General features: G+C 45.4%; 1 protein-coding gene across 1 annotated transcript; it reads left to right on the top strand.

Annotated features, from left to right (window-relative positions):
* The first annotated feature begins 15,106 nt into the window (after positions 1-15,106).
* Positions 15,107-15,512, top strand: LOC104672431 (39S ribosomal protein L36, mitochondrial). Its single transcript, XM_010376240.2, has one exon. It carries the CDS (start codon positions 15,151-15,153, stop codon positions 15,460-15,462), a length of 312 nt encoding a protein of 103 aa, XP_010374542.2. The 5' UTR covers positions 15,107-15,150; the 3' UTR covers positions 15,463-15,512.
* Positions 15,513-24,544: the final 9,032 nt, after the last annotated feature.

Below are 24,544 nucleotides of genomic sequence, written 5' to 3'. Positions count from 1 at the left end.
AGAGTCCTCAGCTTGGTGCTTCCCTACCCAGGATGATAGGGATGGAAACATGAGTCATGCATGGTAGATTCACTCCAACATCCTACAGGAAGATACAGCAGTTTTCTCAGTTTTTCATTTGGTCCCCCGAACAAGCCAGCATGGTAGGAAGGGCAGGAATTAGTCATTCCTATTACGAAAAAAGAATGTAACAGTAAAATTGTTTTTAATTTTGGCAAAGAAAAAACTAACTATAAGCCTATCCTCTGCACAATTATCCTGTTTTGCACGTTACCTCCTGGCCCTGTTTACATGCTCTCTCTTGGTGTGCATGGTTATATTCAAAGAGTGTACCATCTGGGGTTCTGCTACTTTCACGGTCTTCATAATGAATGATTTTTGTAATGTCTGCATAGTGTTCCATTGCACAAATCTACTTTTATTTTAGTATTATTATTATTATTATTTTGGTAGAGGCAGGGTCTCACTCTGTCGCCCAGGCTGAGTGCAGTGGCATAAGTATAGCCCACTGTGTTATAGGATGGGAAGCCTTGACTGTGAGCTGTCCAGAGTTTTGGCACATTGAACAAAGAATTGAACAAAATGCGCAGACAAAACAATAGAACATGAAAGCATACATTTATTGAAGTGAAAGTACACTCCACAGAGTGGCTCAAGAACCCTGATTGTAATGTTTCTTGGGGTTTTTATTAAATTAAAAGAGCATGGTAACACCCCTAAGTACCCTTTAGCAGCGTCTGATAGGTTACACCCTATACAGATGAAGGATTCTGCCCAGGACCAATAAGAGGCAGAACTCTGCCCAGGACCCATCAGAGGCATCCCACTTGTGACCTATGAGCAAATGAAGGTTTCAGAATGGACCATTTACAGAAATTCCCATTTTTGACATAAGGGAGGGGAGGTTCAGAGAGGGAGGGGCCTTTGGCCCCTCCTTACTTGATCATGGAAAGGTGGGGTTTTTCTTTCAGTCCAATTCCAAGAAGACAGCCGTGGGTTGGCCTTAGGTTTCCTGCCTCCAAACACTATTCTCCTGCCTCAATTGAAGCCTCAAACTCCTGGCCTCAAGCCATCCTCCAACCTCAGCCTCTCAAAACGCTGGGATTTCAGGCATGAGTCACTGGGTAGGCCCCTCCCTCTCTGAACCTCCCCTCCCTTATGTCAAAAACAGGAATTTCTGTAAATGGTCCATTCTGAAACCTTCATTTGCTCATAGGTCACAGGTGGGATGACTCTGATTGGTCCTGGGCAGAATCCTTCATTTGTATAGAGTGTAACCTATTCAGTGGCATGAACCACACCCAGACTACTTTAATATTAAAAACTTTGGCCCTGTGCGGTGTCTCACGCCTGTAATCCTAGCACTTTGGAAGGTCAAGGCAGGGGTATCACCTGAGGTTAGGAGTTAGAGACCAGCCTGGCCAACATGGTGAAACCCTGTCTCTACTAAAAATACAAAAATTAGCCAGGTGTGGTGGTGGGCACCCGTAGTCCTAGCTAGTTGGGAGGCTGAGGCAGGAGAATTGCTGGAACTTGGGAGGCAGAGGCTGCAGTGAGCTGAGATCGTGCCACTGAACTCCAGCCTGGGCAACAGAGTGAGACTCCATCTCAAAAAAAACAAAAACAAAAAACTGTACATATATGTGAAATTGTACTTCAGGTTGGTTTGAATTTGCATTTCTATGATTTAGTGCATTGTCCTAATGCTATTTATTATTTCCATTCCTTCTTATATTAATAAATTGTATACAATTTTTTTTTTTTTTTTTGAGACAGAGTCTTGCTCTGTTGCCTAGGCTGGAGTACAGTGGCGCGATCTCGGCTCACTGCAAGCTCCGCCTCCCGGGTTCATGCCAATCTCCTGCCTCAGCCTCCTGAGTAGCTGGAACCACAGGTGTCCGCCACCACGCCCAGCTAATTTTTTTTGTATTTTTAGTAGAGATGGCGTTTCACCGTGTTAACCAGGATGGTCTCGATCTGCTGACCTCGTGATCCGCCCGTCTCGGCCCCCCACAGTGCTGGGATTACAGGTGTGAGCCACCACGCCTGGCTGTATATAAGTTTACAATGAGAGTTATATTCATTTTATGAATAAAAACTCTGAAGATCAGAGACATTAGGTAAAGTTGCTCAAGTTGACAGAATTGACTAAACTTAGAATAAACATTTTCTAGCCGGGCACAGTGGTGTGCACCTGCAGTCTCAGTTACTCAGGTATCTGAGGCCAGATCATTTGAACCCAGGAGTTTGAGACCAGCCTGGGCAACATAGCAAGACCTCCATATCAAACAACAACAACAAACAAAAACCCAAAATATTTTAGGCCTGCTTAGTCCAATGCCCTTGCCATCCCACCCCATATCCTCCCCACAGCTCAGACATGCTCAGTGATGAAACCAGTTTCTGGGGTTGCAATTCCCTCCCACGAGCAAATGAGAGGCTGATCCAAAGTGTTTCTAATCTCTGTAGTTAATGCTTGCTTGGCTCCAAGCAATCAGCCCAGGTCCAAAGAGGAACACAAACGCAGCCCCAGAAAGGATCCTGGCACCTCCGGCCCCCTCCTGGCCTCTTCTGCTCTAACTCTTATAGAGTGAATAAGAGAGTCTGAGTATTTCACCTCCAGTAATTTCCTTAAGGTGGTGATTCCTAGACCTGGCTGCTTCCAGAGTCCCTTGGGAGAACTCTTCCCATGTACAGATTCCAGCCTGTGGAATCAGGATCTCCAGGGACCAGGGCTTGAAGATCTATAGTTTTTAACACCCTCCAATTAATTATGAGGCTCACCTAGGTTTAGGACCCACTGCCTTAGGGTTTATAAGATCACCCAGGCAAGCTTGCCAAAATGCAGATTCCCAGCCTACCAAGGATCCGGTGTAGGGCCATGGAATCTGCATTCCAACAATCATGACATCTGCAGTCCACACAAAGGGGACCATCGAGGACTGGGAAAGAGCCTCTGCAAAAAGCAAATAAATAAATAATAATAATAATAATAATAAACAAAAAAATAACTAATTGGCTTGAAAGTAGGGTAAGTATAATTTTTTTTTTTTTTTTTTTTTTTGAGATGGAGTCTCACTCTGTCGCCCAGGCTGGAGTACAGTGGCTCAATCTTGGCTCACTGCAAGCTCTGCCTCCTGGGTTCATGCCATTCTCCTGCCTCAGCCTCCCAAGTAGCTGGGACTACAGGCTCCCGCCACCACTCCTGGCTAATTTTTTGTATTTTTAGTAGAGACGGGGTTTCACCTTGTTAGCCAGGATGGTCTCGATCTCCTGACCTCATGATCCGCCCACCTCAGCCTCCCAAAGTGCTGCGATTACAGGCATGAGCCACCATGCCCAGCCAATTTTTTTTTTTTTAAAGAGCCTCTCCAGCCACCGTTTTTCTGATTTAGTTAAAATGTAGACAAGCCTCAATTGGAAATGGCTCTTTCCAGAGGAACCAACTAGACTTTCTATAAATCCAGTTTTCTCAACCAGTTCCAAAGCATTAGCACAAAAACAATGGAGAGAGAAGGAAAAGGAGAACCTCTGCCTCCCAAGTAGAAGGGGGGCTGCGGTGGACAGCATGGCAGGTGGTGTTTATCTGCAATCATGGGCTATTCTCCAACTCCCAAACAGCCTCTTAGATGCAAATTGTTCATCAGCATCATCATCCTTAGCCATTCATCCCAGGAACTGATGGCAGCAACTTAAGTTGCCTTATTTTTCCCTTTCCCAAATTGAACTCCTAAAGAGCCAGCAGAGACTGGAAGCCACACAAAGCACCACCTCCTGTGTGACAGGACACACCCCCCATCCCTGAGGGTGGATCATCAGCCCCTGGACTTAAAACAAAGGAGTCAGGTTTGTTTTCTAGGGCAAAAATCACAAAGACATTTTTATATAAGTTCCAAAATACATTTCCCTTTATTGGAGGTCGGGAAAAGAGGATATTTAACTTCAGACTTACGGTAATCTTCCTACTTTCTCCACTGCATACTTACCTGTGAGCCGGGCTCTGGGGTCTCAGCCTGTATCCAATAATTTGACAGACAGGGTTTGCTTCTGAAGCAAGTAATTTATTTTATCTAACTGTCCCTTAGGGCAGTTTCACAGCATGTCAAAGCCAACATCTTGGAGACAAAGGACACATGTATCTTTGCTTCATGATCTGCAAACACTGGTTTTGTGGTAACAAAAACCATTGAATTAAGATGCCACGGGATCAAAATTACAGCTAAAAATATTTTAAAGTATATATCGGCTGGGCACGGTGGCTCGTGCCTATAATTCCAGCACTTGGGGAGGCCAAGGCAGGTGAATCACGAGGTCAAGAGATCGAGACTATCCTAGCCAAAATGGTGAAACCCTGCCTCTACTAAAAATATAAAAATTAGCTGGGCATGGTGGTGCATGCCTGTAGTCCCAGCTGCTCGGGGGGCTGAGGCGGGAGAATTGCTTGAACCCGGGAGACAGAGGTTGCAGTGAGCCGAGATCGCGCCACTGCACTCCAGTCTGGTGACAAAGTGAGATTCTGTGTCAAAAAAAAAGTATATTGACAAAGATTAAAAGGAATTTTAATACCCAGTTTTGGCAAGGATGCAAGAAGTGGGCAACCCTCTCCTGTACTTCCTGAAGGACCACTGGACAATTTGAGTCACAAGCTCTAAACATTAGGCAAACCCCATGGCCCATCAACACACTTCTAGAAATTTATCTTGGGGTTGTGGGGGGAAACAAAGATGCACAGATACTACTTGCAACAATTCTCTGTAATATTAAAAAATGGAAATGAACTAAATATTCAAGGTTAAGAGAATAAAAATTGCAGAGTACACATGCAACGGGATCTTAGTGAGCTCTAAAAAAGAAATAGTGCTATAAGACAGGAGTCAGGAAACACACCCACAAGCCAAATAAATCTCCATCCTGTTTTTGTAAATAAAGTTTTATTGAAACACAGCCACACTCATTTGTTTATGTGTTGTCTATGGCTGTTTTCATGCTAGAACAACAGAGTTGCAACAAACCGTATGACCCACAAAGCCTGAAACATTTGCTATCTAGACCTTCATAGAAAAAGCTTGCCAACTAATATTCAGTGTTCTTGCTATAGAAGAATATTTACTGACAAAGGCAAATATTCATGATATATTGCTAAGTGAAGGTAAAAAATCAGGGCTGGGCACAGTGGCTCACACCTGTAATCCCAGCACTTTGGGAGGCTGAGATGAGAAGATTGCTTGAGCCCAGGAGTTTGAGACCACTCCATCTCTCCAAAAAATAAAAAAATTAGCTGGGTGTGGTGGCCTGTGCTACTTGGGAGGCTGAGGTGGGAGGATGGCTTGACCCCAGGTGGTGGAGGTTGCAGTGAGCCAAGATCGCACCACTGCACTCCAGCCTGGATGACAGAGCCAGACCCTGTCTCAAAAAAAAAAAAAAAAAAAATCAGGCCATGACATAATACCATTTTGTTATGCATAGAAATAAAACTGAAAGAGGCTGGACAAGGTGGCTAACGCCTGTAATACCAACACTGTCGGAGGCAAGGAGGGCGGATGATCTGAGGTCAGGAATTCGAGAGCAGCCTGACCAACATGGCGAAACTCCTTCTCTACTAAAAATACAAAAATGAGTGGGGCATGGTGGTGCGTGCCTGTAATCCCAGCTACTCAGGGGGCTGAGGCAGGAGAATCCTTGAACCTAGGAGGCGGAGGTTGCAGTGAGATGAGATCACGACGTTGCACTCCAGCCTGGGTGACAAAGCAAGACTCTGTCTCAAAAATAAATAAGTAAGGATGGGAGCAGTGGCTCACACCTGTAATCCCAGCACTTTGGGAGGCTGAGGCAGGCAGATCACCTGAGGTCAGGAGTTCGAGACAAGCCTGACCAACACGGAGAAACCCTGTTTCTATTAAAGATACAAAATCAGCTGGGTGTGGTGGCACATACCTGTAATCCCAGCTACTTGAGAAGCTGAGGCAGGAGAATCGCTTGAACCCAGGAGGCAGAGGTTGTGGTGAGCCGAGATCACGCCATTACACTCCAGCCTGGGCAACAAGAGCAAAACTCCATCTCAAAAAAAAAAAAAAAAAGAAAGAAAGAAAAGAAAAGAAAGAAAGAAAAGTGAAAAAAATTCCAATAACAATGGTGCTCTCTGGGTGGTGAGATATTATGATGGGCAGTCACATGTATATGTATGTTTCTGAGAGGTTTTTTTTTTTTTTTTTTTTTGAGATGGAGTCTCGCTGTGTCACCAGGCTGGAGTGCAGTGGCACAATCTTGGCTCGCTGCAATCTCCACCTCCCAGATTCAAGCGATTCTCTTGCCTCAGCCTCCTGAGTAGCTGGGATTACAGGCACCCACTAAGGGAGGAGACCACCCCTCATATTGTCTTATGCCCAATTTCTGCTTCCAAAGAAAGAAAAAGTGAAAACCAAAAGGCAGAAATGAAATCCACAAGCAGACAGCCCGGCACCACACCCTGGGCCTGGTAATTAAAGATCAACCCCTGACCTAATCGGTTATGTTATCTATAGATTACAGACATTGTATAGAAAAGCACTGTGAAAATCCCTATCCTATTTTGTTCCGATCTAACTACTGGTTCATGCAGCCCCCAGTCACGTACCCCCGCTCGCTCAATCGATCACGACCCTCTCACGTGCACCCCCTTAGAGTTGTGAGCTCTTAAAATGGACAGGAATTGCTCACTCGGGGAGCTCAGCTCTTGAGACAGGAGTCTTACTGATGCCCCCGGTCGAATAAACCCCCTCCTTCTTTAACTCGGTGTCTGAGGAGTTTCGTCTCCGGCTCATCCTGCTACACCACCACCACAATTTTTGTATTATTTAGTAGAGACAGGGTTTCACCATGTTGGCCAAGCTGGCCTCGAACTCCTGGCCTCAAGTGATTCACCCACCTCAGCTTCCCAAAATGCTGGGATTACAGGCGGGAGCCACCGCACACAACAAGCTTTTTGTATTTCATATTGTCTGAACATATACACTGAACATATATTATTTCTATAGTTAACCAGGGGGAGGAGGAATATATATGTATAAAGCCATGTATAAAGAATAACTGTGTCTCTTTATACATGGGTCTGGCTTCAGTGCGACTTTCAACCCTCCCCTTCTACCCCCTTACCCTATCACATTCCCCCTCCAAAGCACCTCCTTGCTCCCACCCCCACCCCAATCTTGCTCTAGATTTGCAAAATATGTGCTCTAAAGAAAAAAAGAGAGGATGAATCCCTTTTGGGGCAGGGGCCACACGTCAACATTTGCACCTGAGGATACGTGCAGGTGAGAATAAAAAGAGATTTGGAAAGAAGCATTTTTACTGGTTTTGCCTCTGAATTAAAAAGATACAAAGACAAGCCTTAATAGCATGTGAATTCAAGGCCCTAGCCTCTTTTCCAAACCAAGAATTCCCAAGTGTTGCCGCAGCCTAGGACACTGGGCACTGGTAAGTACGTGTGCCAAGGCTGAAATCTGAGTACTGTACAGCATTACAGTATTGTAATGGGACCCCCTTTATGTACCCACTCAACAAACTTTCCCAAACACTCACTGGTACAAAACATGGCCTTACTGGCTGGGTGCGGTGGCTCACTGTAATCCCAGCCTTTTGGGAGGCCGAGGCAGGCGGATCACGAGGTCAGGAGATTGAGACCATCCTGGCTAACACGGTGAAACCCCATCTCTACTAAAAATACAAAAAAATTATCCGGCCGAGGCTGCGTGCGCCTGTAGTCCCAGCTGCTGGGGAGGCTGAGGCAGGAGAATGGCGTGAATCCGGGAGGCGGAGCTTGCAGTGAGCCGAGATCGCACCACTGCCTGGGTGACAGAGCAAGATTCCATCTCAAAAATAAATAAATAAATAATAAATAAATAATAAATAAAAAATAAAACATGGCCTTACCTCAGAAATTACAAAGACAAGTTTGGAAATTTAAATAGCAATAATAACCTCTCAATAATAAACTCTTATACTTGCACAACACATTACAGTCGTCAAATATCTTTTACACACTTATGTCATTCTAGTTCTCCTTAATCAGTCAATGAATAAACAATTAGCCATAATTAAGCCCCTACTGTGTGCATGATACCGTGGGAAGTATAAAAATATTTAAGAGGCCAGGTGCAATGGATCACACCTGTAATCCCAGGAATTTGGGAGGCTGAGGCAGGAAGATCACTTGAGGCCAGGAGTTCGAGACCAGTCTGGTGTCAGAGATTCTAAAAATCACCAACATGGTGAAACCCCATCTCTAATAAAAATAAAAAATATTAGCTGGACATAGTGGGACATGCCTGTAATCCCAGCTACTTGGGAGGCTGAGGCAAGAGAATCACTTGAAATTGGGAGGTGGAGGTTGTAGTGAGCTGAGATGGAGCCATTGTACTCCAGCCTGGGCAACGGAGGGAAACTCTCAAAAAAACACAACACAACAAAAAAACAAAATATTAATAAAAATATGTAAGCACAGAACAGTGGCCCTCAATCAAGCTTCACTTTAGAATCACCTGGGGAGCTTTTATATACATGTCAGAACCTCTGGAGGTGCAGCTCAGGAATCTGATTTTTAAAGCTCCCAAATGCAACACAAAAACTCCAAATGAGTCCAGGAATTTGGCTGCACACTAGAATCACCTAGGGAGTATTTAAATATCCCAGAGTCCAATCTGGCATCAAGATTGATTAAATCAAAATGCCTATGGCCAGACCCAGACAATGGTATTTTCTAAAGCTCGCCAGGTAATCCCAACATGCAGCCAAATTTGAGAACCACTGAAATGAAGGAATTCAGAGGTGATAAGAGGGTAGACTAGAGCAGCCAAGGAATGTTTCCGCAGGAGACTGGATCTGAGCCATGTCTTCAAGAATAAGCAGAAAAGAAGAAGAAAGGAATTTGAGGGTGGAGAACCACATAAAAAATTTTTGGCTTCAGTGAAAGATTCATAATGAGAAATAAGGCTGGGATCATAGGGTGGGGCCAGATCTTGAGGGGCCCATAATGTCAAGTAAGGAGTTTAATGTTTACCTAATAAGACACAGATCTGGTGCAGTGGCTCACGTCTGTAATCTCAGCACTTTTGAAGGCTGAGGTGGGCAGATCACTTGAGGTCAGGTGTTCAAGACCAGCCTGGCCAAAATGGTGAAACCCTGTCTCTACTAAAAATACAAAAAATTAGCCAGGCATGGTGGTGCGTGCCTGTAATCTCAGCTACTCGAGAGGCTGAGGCAGGAGAATGACTTGAACCTGGGAGGTGGAAGTTGCAGTGAGCTGAGATCGCACCACTGCTCTCCAGCCTGGGTGACAGAGCAAGATTCTGTCTCAAAAAAAAAAGAAAAAAAAAAAGTCACAGAAGATTTTAAGCAAGGAAGCAACTGCTTTGAGATTTGAGATTTGGGGGAAGGTAAATCTGGGAGTAGATATCAAGTGCATAGTGAAAGGCTAGAGCCAAGGGGACCAGATAAAAGATTATTAAAGATTTTCTAGAGTGATTATACCTAGTAATGGAGAGGGTATAGAAAGATGAACATTCTCATGTCCATCCCATGTCCATGCTCATGTCCATTATACATTCACCATGCTGGTACAGCCTTTCTGGAAGACATAGCAGCCACAGTCATTAGAGTGCCTTTGTGAGAATTGCAACAAGATACTCCTACCTCCAAACAGACACAACCCCATGCCATAGTGCACGACTTGGCAAGCAAAGTTGCCGCCATCCACCTGCCCTGACACTGACTCCTGTGTGCACTGGCCCTGCTAAAGAGCACATTCACAGAGTTATACAACTGCACATAATCAGCCTCTGCTATGGATCACTAAACGTGGAGAATATAGGGATTGTTCTACAAAGGAACAGGCTGACCACAGAGCTATGTGTATCTTAGAAGTGCCCAAGAAACAGTGAGGTTTCTGGAAGAGCTTGGACTCAGGACACTACATCAAGGGCAAGTATCATTAATCATCTATCCGGTAGATACTCCCAACCTTGATTCAGAATCCTCCTTTGGTCAGACAGCAACATGCCCAACACCAGGAATGACTCAAAATCGTTCTAAGCCGATCTTGGTTATTGTTGTTCCTTTTGCCAGATATTGATCCAAGGGGATACATAACACAGTTCCAGTTAACAATGCAGAGAGGTGTTTCTGGAAGGATTTGCTCCCCTAAAAAGAGAGATGTATGTGAAGTAGAAGCCCTTTTTGCTGCCACCAAGACCTGCTTCCCTTGTTTCCTGTTTGGAAGACTGTTGTGCAAAGATGTAATGTTGGAGCTGTGGCAGCTAACTTTGCAACAATGAAGAATCTCAGAGATTCTAAGCCAAGAGGATCTCAGATATTCTGACTCAGTTTCCTGACTTTGCTGAGCTGCTTAACTAACCCTGGAACCATGTAACTCCAAAGTTCACATTTTGTGAGAGAGCTAAACATCTTTATAATTTAAGTCACTAGTCTTTAGATATTGTATTACTTGCAGTTGAAGACCTCTGAATATTCTGAACATTTGCCAATTAATTTGTTCAACAAGAATGTAATAGCTCCTACTTAATACTAGGGATTTAAAGATGTGATAAGGTTCTGGGCTGGGCACAGTGGCTTATGCTTGTAATCCCAGCACTTTGGGAGGCTGAGGCAGGCAGATCACGAGGTCAGGAGATCGAGACCAGCCTGGCCAACATATTGAAACCCCATCTCTACTAAAAACACAAAAATTAGCTGGGCATGGTGCCCGGCGCTTGTAGTCCCAGCTACTCGGGAGGCTGAGGTGGGAGAATCGCTTGAACCTGGGAGGCGGAGGTTGCAGTGAGCCGAGATCATGCCACTGCACTCCAGCCTGGAGACAGATCAAGAGTAAGACTCTGTCAAAAAAAAAAAAAAAAGATGTGATAAGGTTCTAAAGGAGAATTTAAATTCTAAAGGGGGGCCGGGCGCGGTGGCTCAAGCCTGTAATCCCAGCACTTTGGGAGGCCGAGACGGGTGGATCACGAGGTCAGGAGATCGAGACCATCCTGGCTAACACGGTGAAACCCCGTCTCTACTAAAAAATACAAAAAACTAGCCGGGCGAGGTGGCGGGCGCCTGTAGTCCCAGCTACTCGGGAGGCTGAGGCAGGAGAATGGCGTCAACCCGGGAGGCGGAGCTTGCAGTGAGCTGAGATCTGGTCACTGCACTCCAGCCTGGGCGACAGAGCGAGACTCCGTCTCAAAAAAAAAAAAAAAAAAAAAAAAAAAAAAAAAATCTAAAGGGGAAGACAGACACAGTAAAACAAACAAACTCATGGGACAAGTGCTCTAACAGAGGTACGAACAAAATACTGCAGGATGATAGAAAGCCAGTTGACTTGGCCTGAGAGTAAGAGGATGTACAGATGGGGTTTTGTTTAGATCTTAAGTGTGAGGGATATTCATGTGAAGACATCTGTGATGCTGCAAGTAAGAGATCTGAATTAAACTCATAAACTTTGGCAGCAACAGTGCAGAGCTGGTAGTCAAAGTTATGGGAGATGGTAGTATCTCCCCATGTACCATTGGGAATGCTTTCAGTTGCAGGTAGCAGAAAACCCAACTTATAGCAACTTAAAAATGAGAATAGCAAGTTCAGTCCAGGATTGATTCACTTACTGGCTTAACTACATCAAAGCTCAGGACAGCATCACTGTGACTGATTCTGTTCAACTGCTCCCCAGGCTCAGCTGCAGATGGATTCTACAGCTTCAGACACCATGTCCTCAAATCTTGTTTAAAGGTATAAAGCACAGCTTCTCCCCACACATTTGTTCCCTGAAATCCCTCCCACCCAAACTTCTGTTTGTGCTCCATTGGCAAGGAGTATGTCACATGTCTACTCTTTTTTTTTTTTTTTTTTTGAGATGGAGTCTCATTCTGTCAGCCAGGCTGATAGCCAGGCGCCCAGCCTACATGTCCACTCTTAAATCATAGGCAGAGATAAATGATTTACCATGATTGTTTGAACCAATTATGATTCATCCTTTGGCAGAGAGGAGGGGTCACTCTCCCTGAACAAGAAGAGACAATGGCTGGGCGTGGTGGCTCAGGCCTATAATCCCAGCACTTTGGGAGGCTGAGGCAGGCGAATCACAAGGTCAGGAGCTCAAGACCAGCTTGGCTAACATGGTGAAACCCCGTCTCTACTAAAAATACAAAAAAAAAATTAGCCAGGCATGGTGGCAGGTGCCTGTAGTCCCAGCTACACGGGAGGCTGAGGCAGGAGAATGGTGTGAACCCAGGAGGTGGAGCTTGCAGTGAGCTGAGATCACACCACTGCACTCCAGCCTGGGCGACTGAGCAAGACTCCGTCTCAAAAAACAAAAAACAAAAACAAAAACAAAAAAACAAAAATTAGCCAAGCTTGGTGGCGTACGCCTGTAATCCCAGCTATTAGGGAGACTGAGGCAGGAGAATCACTTGAACCCAGGAGGCAGAGGTTGCAGTGAACCAAGATAGCACCGGTGCACTCCAGCCTGGGCGACAGAGCAAGACTTCATCTAAAACAAACAAACAAACAAAAAACAAAAATCAGAAACAAAAAAGGCCAGGCACTGTGGCCCACTCTTGTAATCCTAGCACTTTGGGAGGCTGAGGCGGGCAGATTACCTGAGGTTGGGAGTTCAAGACCAGCTTGACCAACATGGAGAAACCCCATCTCTACTAAAAACACAAAATTAGTTGGGCATGGTGGTGCATGCCTGTAATTCCAGCTACTTGGGAGGCTGAGGCAGGAGAATCTTTTGAACCTGGGAGACGCAGGTTACAGTGAACCAAGATTGTGCCATTGCACTCCATTCTGGGAATCAAAAGCGAAACTCCGTCTCAAAAAAAAAAAGAAGAGAGATGGGTGTTGAATTGGCAACCAACAGTATCTGTCACTCTCTGAGGGAGCAAAGAGAATAGGAGAAGAACTGAAACAGAGAACTGGTAACATATCAACATTTTCAGGATGGGGGAGGAAATTGGAGATGGAGAAGAAAAGATTAGAAAAGTGAGAGAGGAAGGACTCCCAGAAGACAAGGAAAGAGATTCCAGAAGGAAAAAGTGGCCAACAGCTTCAAACATTACAGAGAGGTCAAATAGATGAGGACCATCGTGGTAAACATTAACCTTAGTGAGTAGGAGGTCACTCTTGTCCTTGGTAAGGGTTGCCAAGAACATAAAAACATATTGAAAAGGATGTGTGGGAGGTGAAGAAGTGAAGTATGCAGGAAAAGGGGGGAAACAAAACATGCAGCCAGAGAGAGAAGACTTGGAGGGAAGAGCCATGTTGAACACAGAGCCTGCCAGAATCAGAAGTTATTGCTGGACCTGGCTGAAGCTAAGCAGGAAGACAAATCAGTTTCCTCTACTGCATATTCATCAGGGACATTCTCGCCAGCTTCAGAGGGTGCATTGAGACAGTAGAGACCCTCCCACCGGGCTTCACGACTAATTCTCATCTCCCTCGGGGCTTGGCATAAAAGAAGGACTAATCATGCTCTCTCACCGTCTGGGCAATTAGTCTCTCATCAGCTGGCACAAAATGAGGGGTTTGTGACACTTTGTGACAGCCCAGCCCCCATCACATCTGGGCCTTAATCTCTTGAATTAGTCAAATCAAGGGTAAGTTTGGAGATGTATTGTGATTCAAGCGATAGAATAAATAACCCATTGGCCAGGCTTCACTCCAAGTCTCCCTGCCTTCATGAGTGATGTCTAATTGGAGAAGGCTAAAATGGCAAGGCATCTGTAGCTGGTGCTACAGATGCCTTGCAGGGAGATAGCAGGGTCAGGGCAGTAAGGTTACAGTAAGAATGTGCCCAGTCGGGGTTCCTCCCCTGGGACCTTCCTAGAGCTTCTCTATCTGCTGTCTACCCTGGATCTATGAGAGCAAAGGGATATATCTCAGGTTGGGCTGGGAAATTCCATGCTTAGCAGATCCCCCTTATACTTGAGAAGGACCAATATGAGAACTCTGCAATCCTACAGTCCCCCTGTGTGTTCCTCTATCCTGACACCAATCACACAGCACTGGAATCCTCCAGGACTCTCTCTGTCCCATAGATTGTTTACTGCTTGAGAGCAAGAACCAGGTTTGCCTTGTTCACTCCACTCTATACCCAGTTCCCAGACAAGGACTGGCAGAGGGCAGTACTCAAGGAATGCTGGCCATGTGAACAAACGAGCAAATGGATAAAAGAATGAGAGAAAGCAGGGTGCAGAGAACACATTCAGGCTACAAAACACTCCTCAAAGGACATTTCTTCAGCAACTACCATGTGTTAATGAGCAGACACTGTGTCAGTGGGACCATGCCTTCCAGTAGGAAGGTAATTGGTTGGGCTCCTTCTCCCTGTCCCCTTTGGATGATGAAGCACTTTCACATCTGGTGTCTCATGGGGTATTCACAATCACCTTGATAGACTGGGAGAGAAGAGAAAATAAACCAAGTAAAATATATTTAAACAGATTCATTGGAGACCTTCCTGCCTCTGTCAGGGAAGCTATTAGGGCAGATAATCCCCTTCCCACTTGGTGCCAGTGGAGTCTCACAACAGGGATTGTATTTCCCACTTTGCAGACTAAAAACAAAACAAACTGGCAGGCGCGGTGGCTCGTGCCTGTAATCCCAGCACTTTGGGAGACCGAGGAGGGCAGATCACCTGAGGTCGGGAGTTCGAGACCAGCCTGACCAACATGGAGAAACCCCGTCTGTACTAAAAATACCAAATTAGCTGGGCGTGGTGGCACATGACAGCTACTAGGGAGGCTGAGGCAGGAGAATCACTTGAACCTGGGAGGCGGAGGTTGCGGTGAGCCAAGATGGCGCCATAGCACTCCAGCCTGGGCAACAAGAGCGAAAGAAGGAAAAGAAAGAAGGAAGGAGAGAAAGAAAGAAAAGAAGGAAGGAAGAAGAGAAAGAAAGAAAGAGAGAGAGAAGGAAAGAAAAGAAGGAAGGAAGGGCAAGACAGAAAGAGAAAGAAAGAAAGAAAGAAAGAAAGAAAGAAAGAAAGAAAGAAAGAGAGAGAGAGAGAGAGAGAAAGAAAGGAAGGAAGGAAGGAAGGAAGGAAGGAAGGAAGGAAGGAAGGAAGGAAGGAAGGAAGGATGTGGGGACCGGCGCTTGGTGAGAGCGTGCGGCCAGATTCGCCACAACATGGCAAATCTTTTTATAAGGAAGATGGTGAACCCTCTGCTATATCTCAGTCGTCACACAGTGAAGCCTCGAGCCCTCTCCACATTTCTGATGGAATCCCTTCGAGGTGCAGCCCCCGTGGCTGTGAAACCCGGGGCAGAAGTGCGCTCACTTCTCTCACCCGGCCTCCTGCCCCGCCTGCTGCCCGCACTGGGTTTCAAAACCAAGGCTGTTCTTAAGAAGCGCTGCAAGGACTGTTACCTGGTGAAGAGGCAGGGCCGGTGGTACATCTATTGTAAAACCAACCCGAGGCACAAGCAGAGACAGATGTAGACCCTTTCCCTCCAGAGTCACGCACATACTCATCATTGCGTCACTTGGGAGAACGGTTGTATTTGACGGAAGGAATTATCACATCAAAGAGTCAGGGAAGAGTGACTGGAAGCAAACGTCCTAAAAGTTACCCATCACTTTTCAGTGTAAATGAGTAACTATGGAAGACGTAGCATCATCTTATTTCTAAAACGTTCCAATTAAAAACATTTTCCTATTAAAATAAAAAAAGAAAGAAAGAAAGAAAGAAAGAAAGAAAGAAAGAAAGAAAGAAAGAAAGAAAGAAAGAAAGAAAGGGAGAGACTTATCTTAAAAAGTGACTTTTAATACAGTTGAAGGATAAAAAGGAGCCAGCAAGGTGCAACAGTGGGAAGCATTCAGGTAGACAGAAGAGCATACAGAAAGTCACAGAGCAGGAATGCACTGAGGTGTTCAGAGAACAGAAATGAATCCTGTTTGGCTAGGAAACTGCAATTCAGGAGGAGGGAGTTTTTTCGGTTTTGGGGGGTTTTTTAGCAACAAGGTACCACTCTGTTGCCTAGGCTAGAGTGCAGTGGCACCATCACAGCTCACTGCAGCCTTGACCTCCTGGGCTCAAGTGATCCTCCTACCTCAGCCTTCCAAGTAGCTGGGACTACAGATGCATGCCATCATGCCTGGCTAGTTTTTTTGTATGTTTTATAGAGATGAGTTTTCACCATGTTGCCCAGGCTGGTCTGGAACTCCTGGGCTCAAGCAATCTGTCTGCCTCAGCATCCCAAAGTGCTGGGATTATAGGCATGAGTCACTGCCCCTGGCAGACAGGGCAATTCTAAACGAGGTTGGCAAGGTAGGCAGGAGGCAGGAGAACCCCCTAGGCCAGAGTAAGGAGGCTGAAGTTCATAGTCAAAGTGATGGGAAGCCAATAGAGAAGTTTCAGCAGGGGGATACCAGGATCTGGTTCATATATATTTAGTCACTGTTGCTATGTGGAGAAATAAATTATAGGGTAAGAGTGAAAGCTATAAGAAATAGCAGCTCAGAATCAGGGATAAAGGTAGATACAGCAGAAAGTTAAGACAAGGAATTGATAGGATTTCATCTTAAATGAGAGGTTTCTGGCTTGGGCAACTAAATGGATGAAAGCGTCAGAATTGTAGAACCCAAGCTCTCTGCTTTCCTGGGACTGAGAAGCATACAGTGAAGACTGAGTCCTAGAGAACAGAATGTCACTTTATTTATTTATTTATTTATTTATTTATTTATTTATTTATTTATTTTTGAGACAGTCTCACTCTGTTGCCCATGCTGAAGTGCAGTGGTATGATCTTAGCTCACTGCAACCTCCATCTCCAGGTTCAAGCAATCCTCCTATCTCAGCCTCCCAAGTAGCTGGGACTGCATATGTGTGCCACCACACCTGGCTAATTTTTGTATTTTTAGTAGAAATGGGGTTTCACTGTGTTGGCCAGGCTGGTCTTGAGCTCCTGGTCTCAAGTGATCTGCTGCCTCAGCCTCCCAAAGTGCAGAGATTATAGGCGTGAGCCACCGTGCCTGGCCATAATGTCACTTTACGTAATGATAACTACTAAGAATGCCACAAAGTTCAGCTTAGATCTGAATATATGACCAAATTTGCTATTCTGCTGCAGCTTCATCCTTGGCCTTTGGAAGATTAAATTGCAAAATATCTATTTCAGTGGCATTTCAGAACTTGTACATGACGAGCAATTGTGTGGCTATATATGTGGCCACCACGTTTTGCAAGCATAAGAATGTCATTAGGCCGGACACAGTGGCTCACGCCTGTAATCCCAGCACTTTGGGAGGCTGAGGTGGGCGGATTGCAAGGTCAGGAGATCGAGACCACCCTGGCTAACACGGTGAAACCCCGTCTCTACTAAAAATACAAAAAATTAGCCGGGCGTGGTGGCAGGCACCTGTAGTCTCAGCTACTCCGGAGGCTGAGGCAGGAGAATGGCGTGAACCCAGGAGGCAGAGCTTGCAGTGAGCCGAGATCACGCCACTGCACTCCAGCCTGGGCGACAGAGCGCTACTCCGTCCCCCCCACCTCCCCCCCCAAAAAAAATAATGTCATTAATCCGGCTGAGCATGGTGGCTCACACCTGTAATCCCAGCTCTTTGGGAGGCCGAGGTGGGTGGATCACCCGAGGTCAGGAGTTCGAGACCAGCTGGCCAACATGGTGAAACCCCGCCTCTACTAAAAATACAAAAATTAGCTGGGCATGGTGGCACACGCCTGTAATCCCAGCTACTAGGGAGGCTGAGGCAGGAGAATCCCTTGAACCTGGGTGATAGAGGTTGCAGTGAGCCGAGGTTGTACCATGGCACACCAGCTTGGGTGACAGAGCAAGACTCTGTCTCAAAAAAAAAAAAAAAAAAATGTCGTTAATCCAAACACGGCATGTCATTTCTATTTATTGATATATGTGAATATTCCATTTCAGTGTAGGTAAGCATTCCCAATGTACTTAAAAGTGAAAAATCTCCTTGTTTTCTATGTGTTGAAATGATTGTCTCAATATTTAAAATGCTCTAATATTTAATAATGATCTATGTACCAAAACAGTTTGGAATTTTCAAATGGTGATATAAAAAGTAGATGGACAACTATGCAATTATCAGGAGTGTGTGTCGGCTAGATCTCAATCTGAGAATCTCAAATCTGAGAGTTTCCATATCTTGTGAAGTTGCATCAAAAGCAAATGTCAACATTGTCACTTCAAAATTTCAGGAAGAGAAAAAACATACACAATATCCATGACGTGTTTCATTCAATCCAATCACAATGAAGAAAATAAAGAGGCTGGGCGCGGTGGCTCAGGCCTGTAATCCCAGCACTTTGGGAGGCCGAGGCGGGCCGATCACGAGGTCAGGAAATCCAGACCATCCTGGCTAACACGGTGAAACCCCATCTCTACTAAAAGTACAAAAAATTAGCCTGGCGTGGTGGCACACACCTGTAGTCCCAGCTACTCGGAAGGCTGAGGCAGGAGAATGGCGTGAACCAGGGAGGCGGAGCTTGCGGTGAGCCGAGATTGCTCCACTGCACTCCAACCTGGGTGACAGAGCGAGACTCCATCTAAAAAAAAAAAAAAAGAAAGAAGAAAATGTCAGATAACTGAGGTATCTGAAAAACGTTTTGACCCTCCATTAACCCCAGATGAAAGTGAACTTCTACTTATCAGCCGGGCATGGTGGCTCATGCCTGTAATCCCAGCACTTTGGGAGGCCAAGGCAGGCAGATCACTTGAGATCAGGAGTTCAAGAACAGCCTAGCCAACATGGCAAAACCCCGTCTCTACAAAAAATACAAAAATTAGCCAGGTGCGGAGGCTGAGGCAGGAGAATCACTTGAACCCAGAAGGTGAAGATTGCAGTGAGCTGAGATCGTGCCACTGCACTCCAGCCTGAGCAACAGAGTGAGACTCTATCTCAAAAACTAATAAAATAATAATAATAATAATAATAATAATAATAATAATAATAGAAAGTGAGCTTCTACTCATAACCTAAATGCACCAAGTAGTGACCAAAGGAACAGTTCAGGTGCTGAATGTGCTGAGAAAGTATTATTTCTGCATTTGGACAAACTTTAGAAATATGCTACTAAATTTTTAAAATAATTAACTGCAGCAGTAACTAAATCTTTAATAAAATGTAAGATTTATTCTTGACCCTAAGAATTTTATTTTATTTTTTCAAGACACAGTTTCATTCTGCCGCCAGAGTGCAGTGGTGAGATGTCAGCTCACTACAACCTCCACCTCCCAGGTTCAAGTGATTCTTGTGCCTCAACCTCCTCAGTAGCTGGGATTACAGGCATGCGCCATCGCACCCAGATAATTTTTGTATTATTATTAGAGGTGGGGTTTCACTATGTTGACCAGGCTGGTCTTGAACTCTGGACCTCAAGTGATCTGCCCACCTTGGCCTCCTAAAGTACTGGGATTACAGGCATTAGCCACTGTGCCCAGTTGATAATTTTATTATGTGATAATGATATTTTTCTTCAGCCTCAGCCAAATATTGATTTAACATTTGTCCAAAACATCCCTTTGGTGTGCCCCCAATCTACTAATTATTGGGCACGGATTGTGCACCAGCCCTGGTGCTGCGTATTGGCTCAGTTAATCTTCAGGTTTTCTCTTTTTCATTTTCTTTTCTTTTCTTTTCTTTCTTTTTTTTTTTTTTTTTTTTTGTGAGACCGAGTCTCTGTCACTCAGGCTGGAGTGCAGTGATGCAATCATGGCTCACTGCAGCCTCAACCTCCTGGGTTCAAGTATTCCTCCCACCTCAGCCTCCCAAGTAGCTAAGAATACAGGCACACACCACCACACCCTGGCTAGTTTTTTATTTTTTGTAGAGACAGGGTCTCACTATTTTGCAAGGATGGGTCTCAAACTCCTGGACTCAAGCAATCCTCCAGCCAAGGTGATGAGATTATAGGAGTAAGCCACCATTCCTGACAAGATTAAGTTTTCTTAGCCCCATTTTGTAAATTATACAACTAAGGCTCACAGTGATTAGTCCAAGTTCCCCCAGCTAAGGTAGGGAGTCCGAATTCATACTGGGCCTTGCTCTGTTGCCCAGGCTGAAGTGCAGTGGCTTGAACACAACTCACTGCAGCCTTGACCTTCGTAGCTCAAGCAATCTTCCTGCCTCAGTCTCCTGAGTAGATGGGACTACAGGCATGCACCACCACAGGCAACTAATTTTTGTATTTTTTTTTTTTTTTTGCAGAGACGGGGTCCCTCTATGTTGCCCAGGCTCCTGCTGATACCTTACTCTACATTCCTAGCCTCTCAGCAGCATGTGTGCCACACTTTCCTCAATGAGTCGCTTCCCAGAGGTACCCAGATATGCCGTGGTAGCAGTTTAGGCTGTGGCAGCAATAAACAGAGCCTGCCTGAGGACCAGCAACGCCTTCCTGTCACCTGAAGGGAAAAGGAAAGGAAATGCATGGTTGCTGAACCTGAACCTGAATCGAGAATTCTGCTCCTTTATCAGGCATCTAGCTGGAGTATGGCCAAGGGTTTCTGGATTCAGGTGAAGAGGCCTCTGAACAGTCCTGGCACTAATGTGTGAGCGCGGGGCTGGGAGTCACTGAAGCTTATAAGGCTTCCTCCCAGTCTGTAGAATGGGAATGATTAAGGGAAGACTGCTTGGGCCTGGGGTCATGGTGAGGATCACAGTGAGCAGAAGTGAGATTCTGATGTTCTTTGGATACTCACACTGGGGCAGGGAGTAGGGGTGGGAAGGGGAGTACAGCATTTTTATTTCTTCCTTTACTGGGGTTATATATGACCATCCTGAGAACAAAAATAATAGATAGGCTGGGCGTGGTAGCTCACGCTTGTAATCCCAGCACTTTGGGAGGCCGAGGCGGGGGGATCACCTGAGGTCAGGAGGTCGAGACCAGCCTGGCCAACATGGCGAAACCCTGTCTCTACTAAAAATACAAAAAATTAGCCCGATATGGTGGCGGGCGCCTGTAGTCCCAGATACTTGGGAGGCTGAGGCAGGAGAATCACTTGAACTCGGGAGGCGGATGTTGCAGTAAGCCAAGATTGTGCCACTGCACTCTAGCCTGGGAGACCAGCCTGGGCAACACAGCAAGACAATGTCTCAAAAACAAAACAAAACAACAGTTGATATCCCTAGGAGAAAGTACTCATGGGCTTTGGACCCAAATAGATACAGGTTTTAATACTGGCTATGCCACTTATGCTCTGAGAGAACTTGGGTCTCAAAGCCTCAGTTTACTCAAATATAAATTGGTAAAAATACTTAATGTTCAGTGGTATGCTAGTAAATGTTTAACAACTGGCTCTCTGGAAGGAAAGCAAATACTTTCTTTGTAGTGTTCATTGGTTTCCATCCATCATATAAATATTCTCACCATGCACCGTGGCAGCTTTTCTTTTTTTCCTTGAGATGGGGGTCTCACCATGTTGCCCAGGCTAGTCTTGAACTCCTGATCTCAAGTGATCCTCCCACCTCAGCCTCCTGAGTAGCTGGGATTACAAGTGCATGCCACAGCACCCAACTCACCATTGCAGATTTTAAGTTACCAACATGAAGTCAACCAGCTCATAAAATTCCTGAAAATTCAACATTCAGTTCTCAATATCCAAGATGGTTTGAGCTAAGTCCAGCACACCACTGCTTCTGCTTAGAGTTTAAATGAAACCGTGCATCTAAGTGCCTTGTCTAGGAGGCTGAGGAAGACGACTGAAGAGTGACAGATTTGAGTAGCTCTGTCCCGTGAGTGTCCTCCACCTCCAGATAGCTATGGGCATGGACCCAGCTTGGCCCTAGAAAGCTCCATTATCTCTTCTAAATTACTCTTAGCCTCTGCATATCCTGAAGTTGTCATTTCCAAGGGCCACATGTGAAGGGGTGGCCTGTCCCTCCACACTTGTGGGTGTTTCTCGTTAGGTGGAAACGAAAGACTTGAGAAAAGGAATAAAACACAGAGACAAAGTGTAGAGAAAGAAAAGCGGGGCCCAGGGGACCAGCGCTCAGCTTACAGAGGACCCACGACGGCACCGGCCTCTGAGTTCCCTTGGTATTTATTGAGAATTATCTTAGTCATTAAAAGGATAAGGGAGTCACTGGACAATAGGATTATTGTAGGGAGGAAATCAGCAGTAAGACATATGAAAAAATCCTTGTAATATGAATAAGTTTAACAGAAAATGCTGTGCCTTGAGATATATATGCGACATCTCCATAAACCTTTTAGCAGTATTGCTCCAGCAAGTCCCACCTTATTCCTAAAGGCGGTTTCTCCTCACTCAGTAAACAAGGCACACAATGGGTATTACCCGGAGATGTTCCATTGCCCAGGGAGGGGCAGGAGACAAATGTTTTTCCCTTTCTTGAGATTTAAGAGAATGGTGATGACTTTTAACCACAAGCAGCCTTTAGGCACTTGTTTAACAAAGCACATTCTGCACAGCCCAAAATCCTTTTAACCTTAAATCACCTTCGCAGGTGTCTCTTGCAAGGACAAAGTTGAAGGTAAGGTCACAGATTAACAGCATCTTAAATACAGAACTAAATGGAGTCTTTTATGTCTACTTCCTTCTATATAGACATGGTAACAAGCTGATCTCTCGTTCTTTTCCCCACACACATGTTGTGAGTAAAGACCCTGCTTTAACTCCTTTCACCCCTAAGACTGGACGCATTTACCACCTTTCTAGTCGTCAGTAGAGAAACTACCTTTAAACCCCTAAGCTGACCGGGCACGGTGGCTGACGCCTGTAATCCCAACACTTTGAGAGGCCAAGGCAGAGTTCGAGACCAGACTGGCCAACATGGTGAAACCCCGTCTCTACTAAAAATTTAAAAAAATTAGCCAGGCGTGGTGGCATACACCTATAGTCCCAGTTACTCGGGAGGCTAAGGCAGGAGAATCGCTTGAACCCAGGAAGCGGAGGTCGCAGTGAGCTGAGATTGAGCCAGAGCGAGACTCCGTCTCAAAAACCAAACCAAACAAACAAACAAAACCACTAAAACCACTAAACTTTTCTTTTTTTTTTTCTTTTTGGTTGAGACAGCATTTCTCTGTCACCCAGGCTGGAGTGCAGTGGCACCATCAGGGCTTACTGCTACCTCTGCCTCCCAGGCTCAAGTGATTCTCCTGCTTCAGCCTCCCCAGTAGCTGGCATTACAGGTGCCCGCCACCACACCCAGCTAATTTTTGTATTTTTAGTAGAGATGGGGTTTCGCCATGTTGGCCAGGCTGGTCTCAAACTCCTGACCTCAGGTGATCCTCCCTCCTCAGCCTCCCAAAGTGCTGGGATTACAGGCATGAGCCACCGCACCTGGCCCTAAACCACTAAGCTTTGATCCCTTCATGGGAAAACTCCCCCAGCCACTAAGAGGAAGCTTACTCAAATTAGCTGTGGGGAGAGGAGAGAGAAGAAAGAGGTGAAAGGCATTAAAATCCATGTGCCAGCCTTCGTGCTGGGTGCCATACAGTGTTACCTCACTTAATTTTCACAGCATCCTCATTTTCAGATCAAACTGAGAGGCGGAGAGTTTAAATAAATGTTCTAATGCCATACACTAGGTGAGTAGGAGATCTGAAATTGACCCAAGGTGCTTCTTTCTCTATACCTACATCTAAAGGGCTGGAGGTCGGGGGAAGAAGAAGAGAGAAAGGAAAAAATGATTTTGCAATAGATTTTTTTCCAACAAAACCTATGACAATATGTTCAATCCATAAGAATATATCTTGGGAGTATTTCTGAATAGGACAAAATAGTTCACAGTAAGCCAATAGTTCCTCTGGGAACAACTAAAAACCAGGTAAACTGCAAAATGATATTTATGAAAGCATCAGAGAGCTGCAGAAATTCATAAGAGAGACTGACATTACAGGGAAGGGTTCACCTTTCTGAGGTGAATGGAGATCTGCAGTTCCTTTTCCCCGGGAGCACTTTCTAGTTCTAGATAAGACTAGAGATTGATAATCTGGGTTTGTCCTCCACGGAAGGCATTGCTGCCAGGCAGAGAAGCCAGCAGAGTTTCTGACACCCACACGGGGACTAGAAACACAAAATGGGATACTTGAAGGGTCCCTTTCTCTGTCTGTCTCTCTCTTTTTTTTTTTCTAGGAGATAGGGTCTCATTCTTTCACCCCAGCTGGAGTACAGTAGCTTGAACATAGCTCAGTGCAACCTTGAAGTCCTGGGCTCAAGTGATCGTCCCATCTTAGCCTCTCGAGTGGCTGGGACCATAGGCATGCATCACCACACCTGGCTAATTATTTTTACTTTTTGTAGAGACCGGATTTTGCTTTGTTGCCCAGGCTGGTCTCAAACTCCTGGGTTCAAGCAATTCTCTCACCTCAGCCTTCCAAAGTGCTGGGACTACCAGCTGGTGCCACCACACCTAGCTAATTAAAAAAAAAAAAATTTACGCTGGGCGCGGTGGCTCAAGCCTGTAATCCCAGCACTTTGGGAGGCCGAGACGGGTGGATCACGAGGTCAGGAGATCGAGACTATCCTGGCTAACATGGTGAAACCCCGTCTCTACTAAAAAATACAAAAAAAACTAGCCGGGCGTG

Source organism: Rhinopithecus roxellana, chromosome 19 (genome assembly GCF_007565055.1).
Source record: "Rhinopithecus roxellana isolate Shanxi Qingling chromosome 19, ASM756505v1, whole genome shotgun sequence".
Classification (NCBI taxonomy): domain Eukaryota; kingdom Metazoa; phylum Chordata; class Mammalia; order Primates; family Cercopithecidae; genus Rhinopithecus; species Rhinopithecus roxellana.
This window is presented reverse-complemented; position numbering and strand designations above follow the sequence as displayed.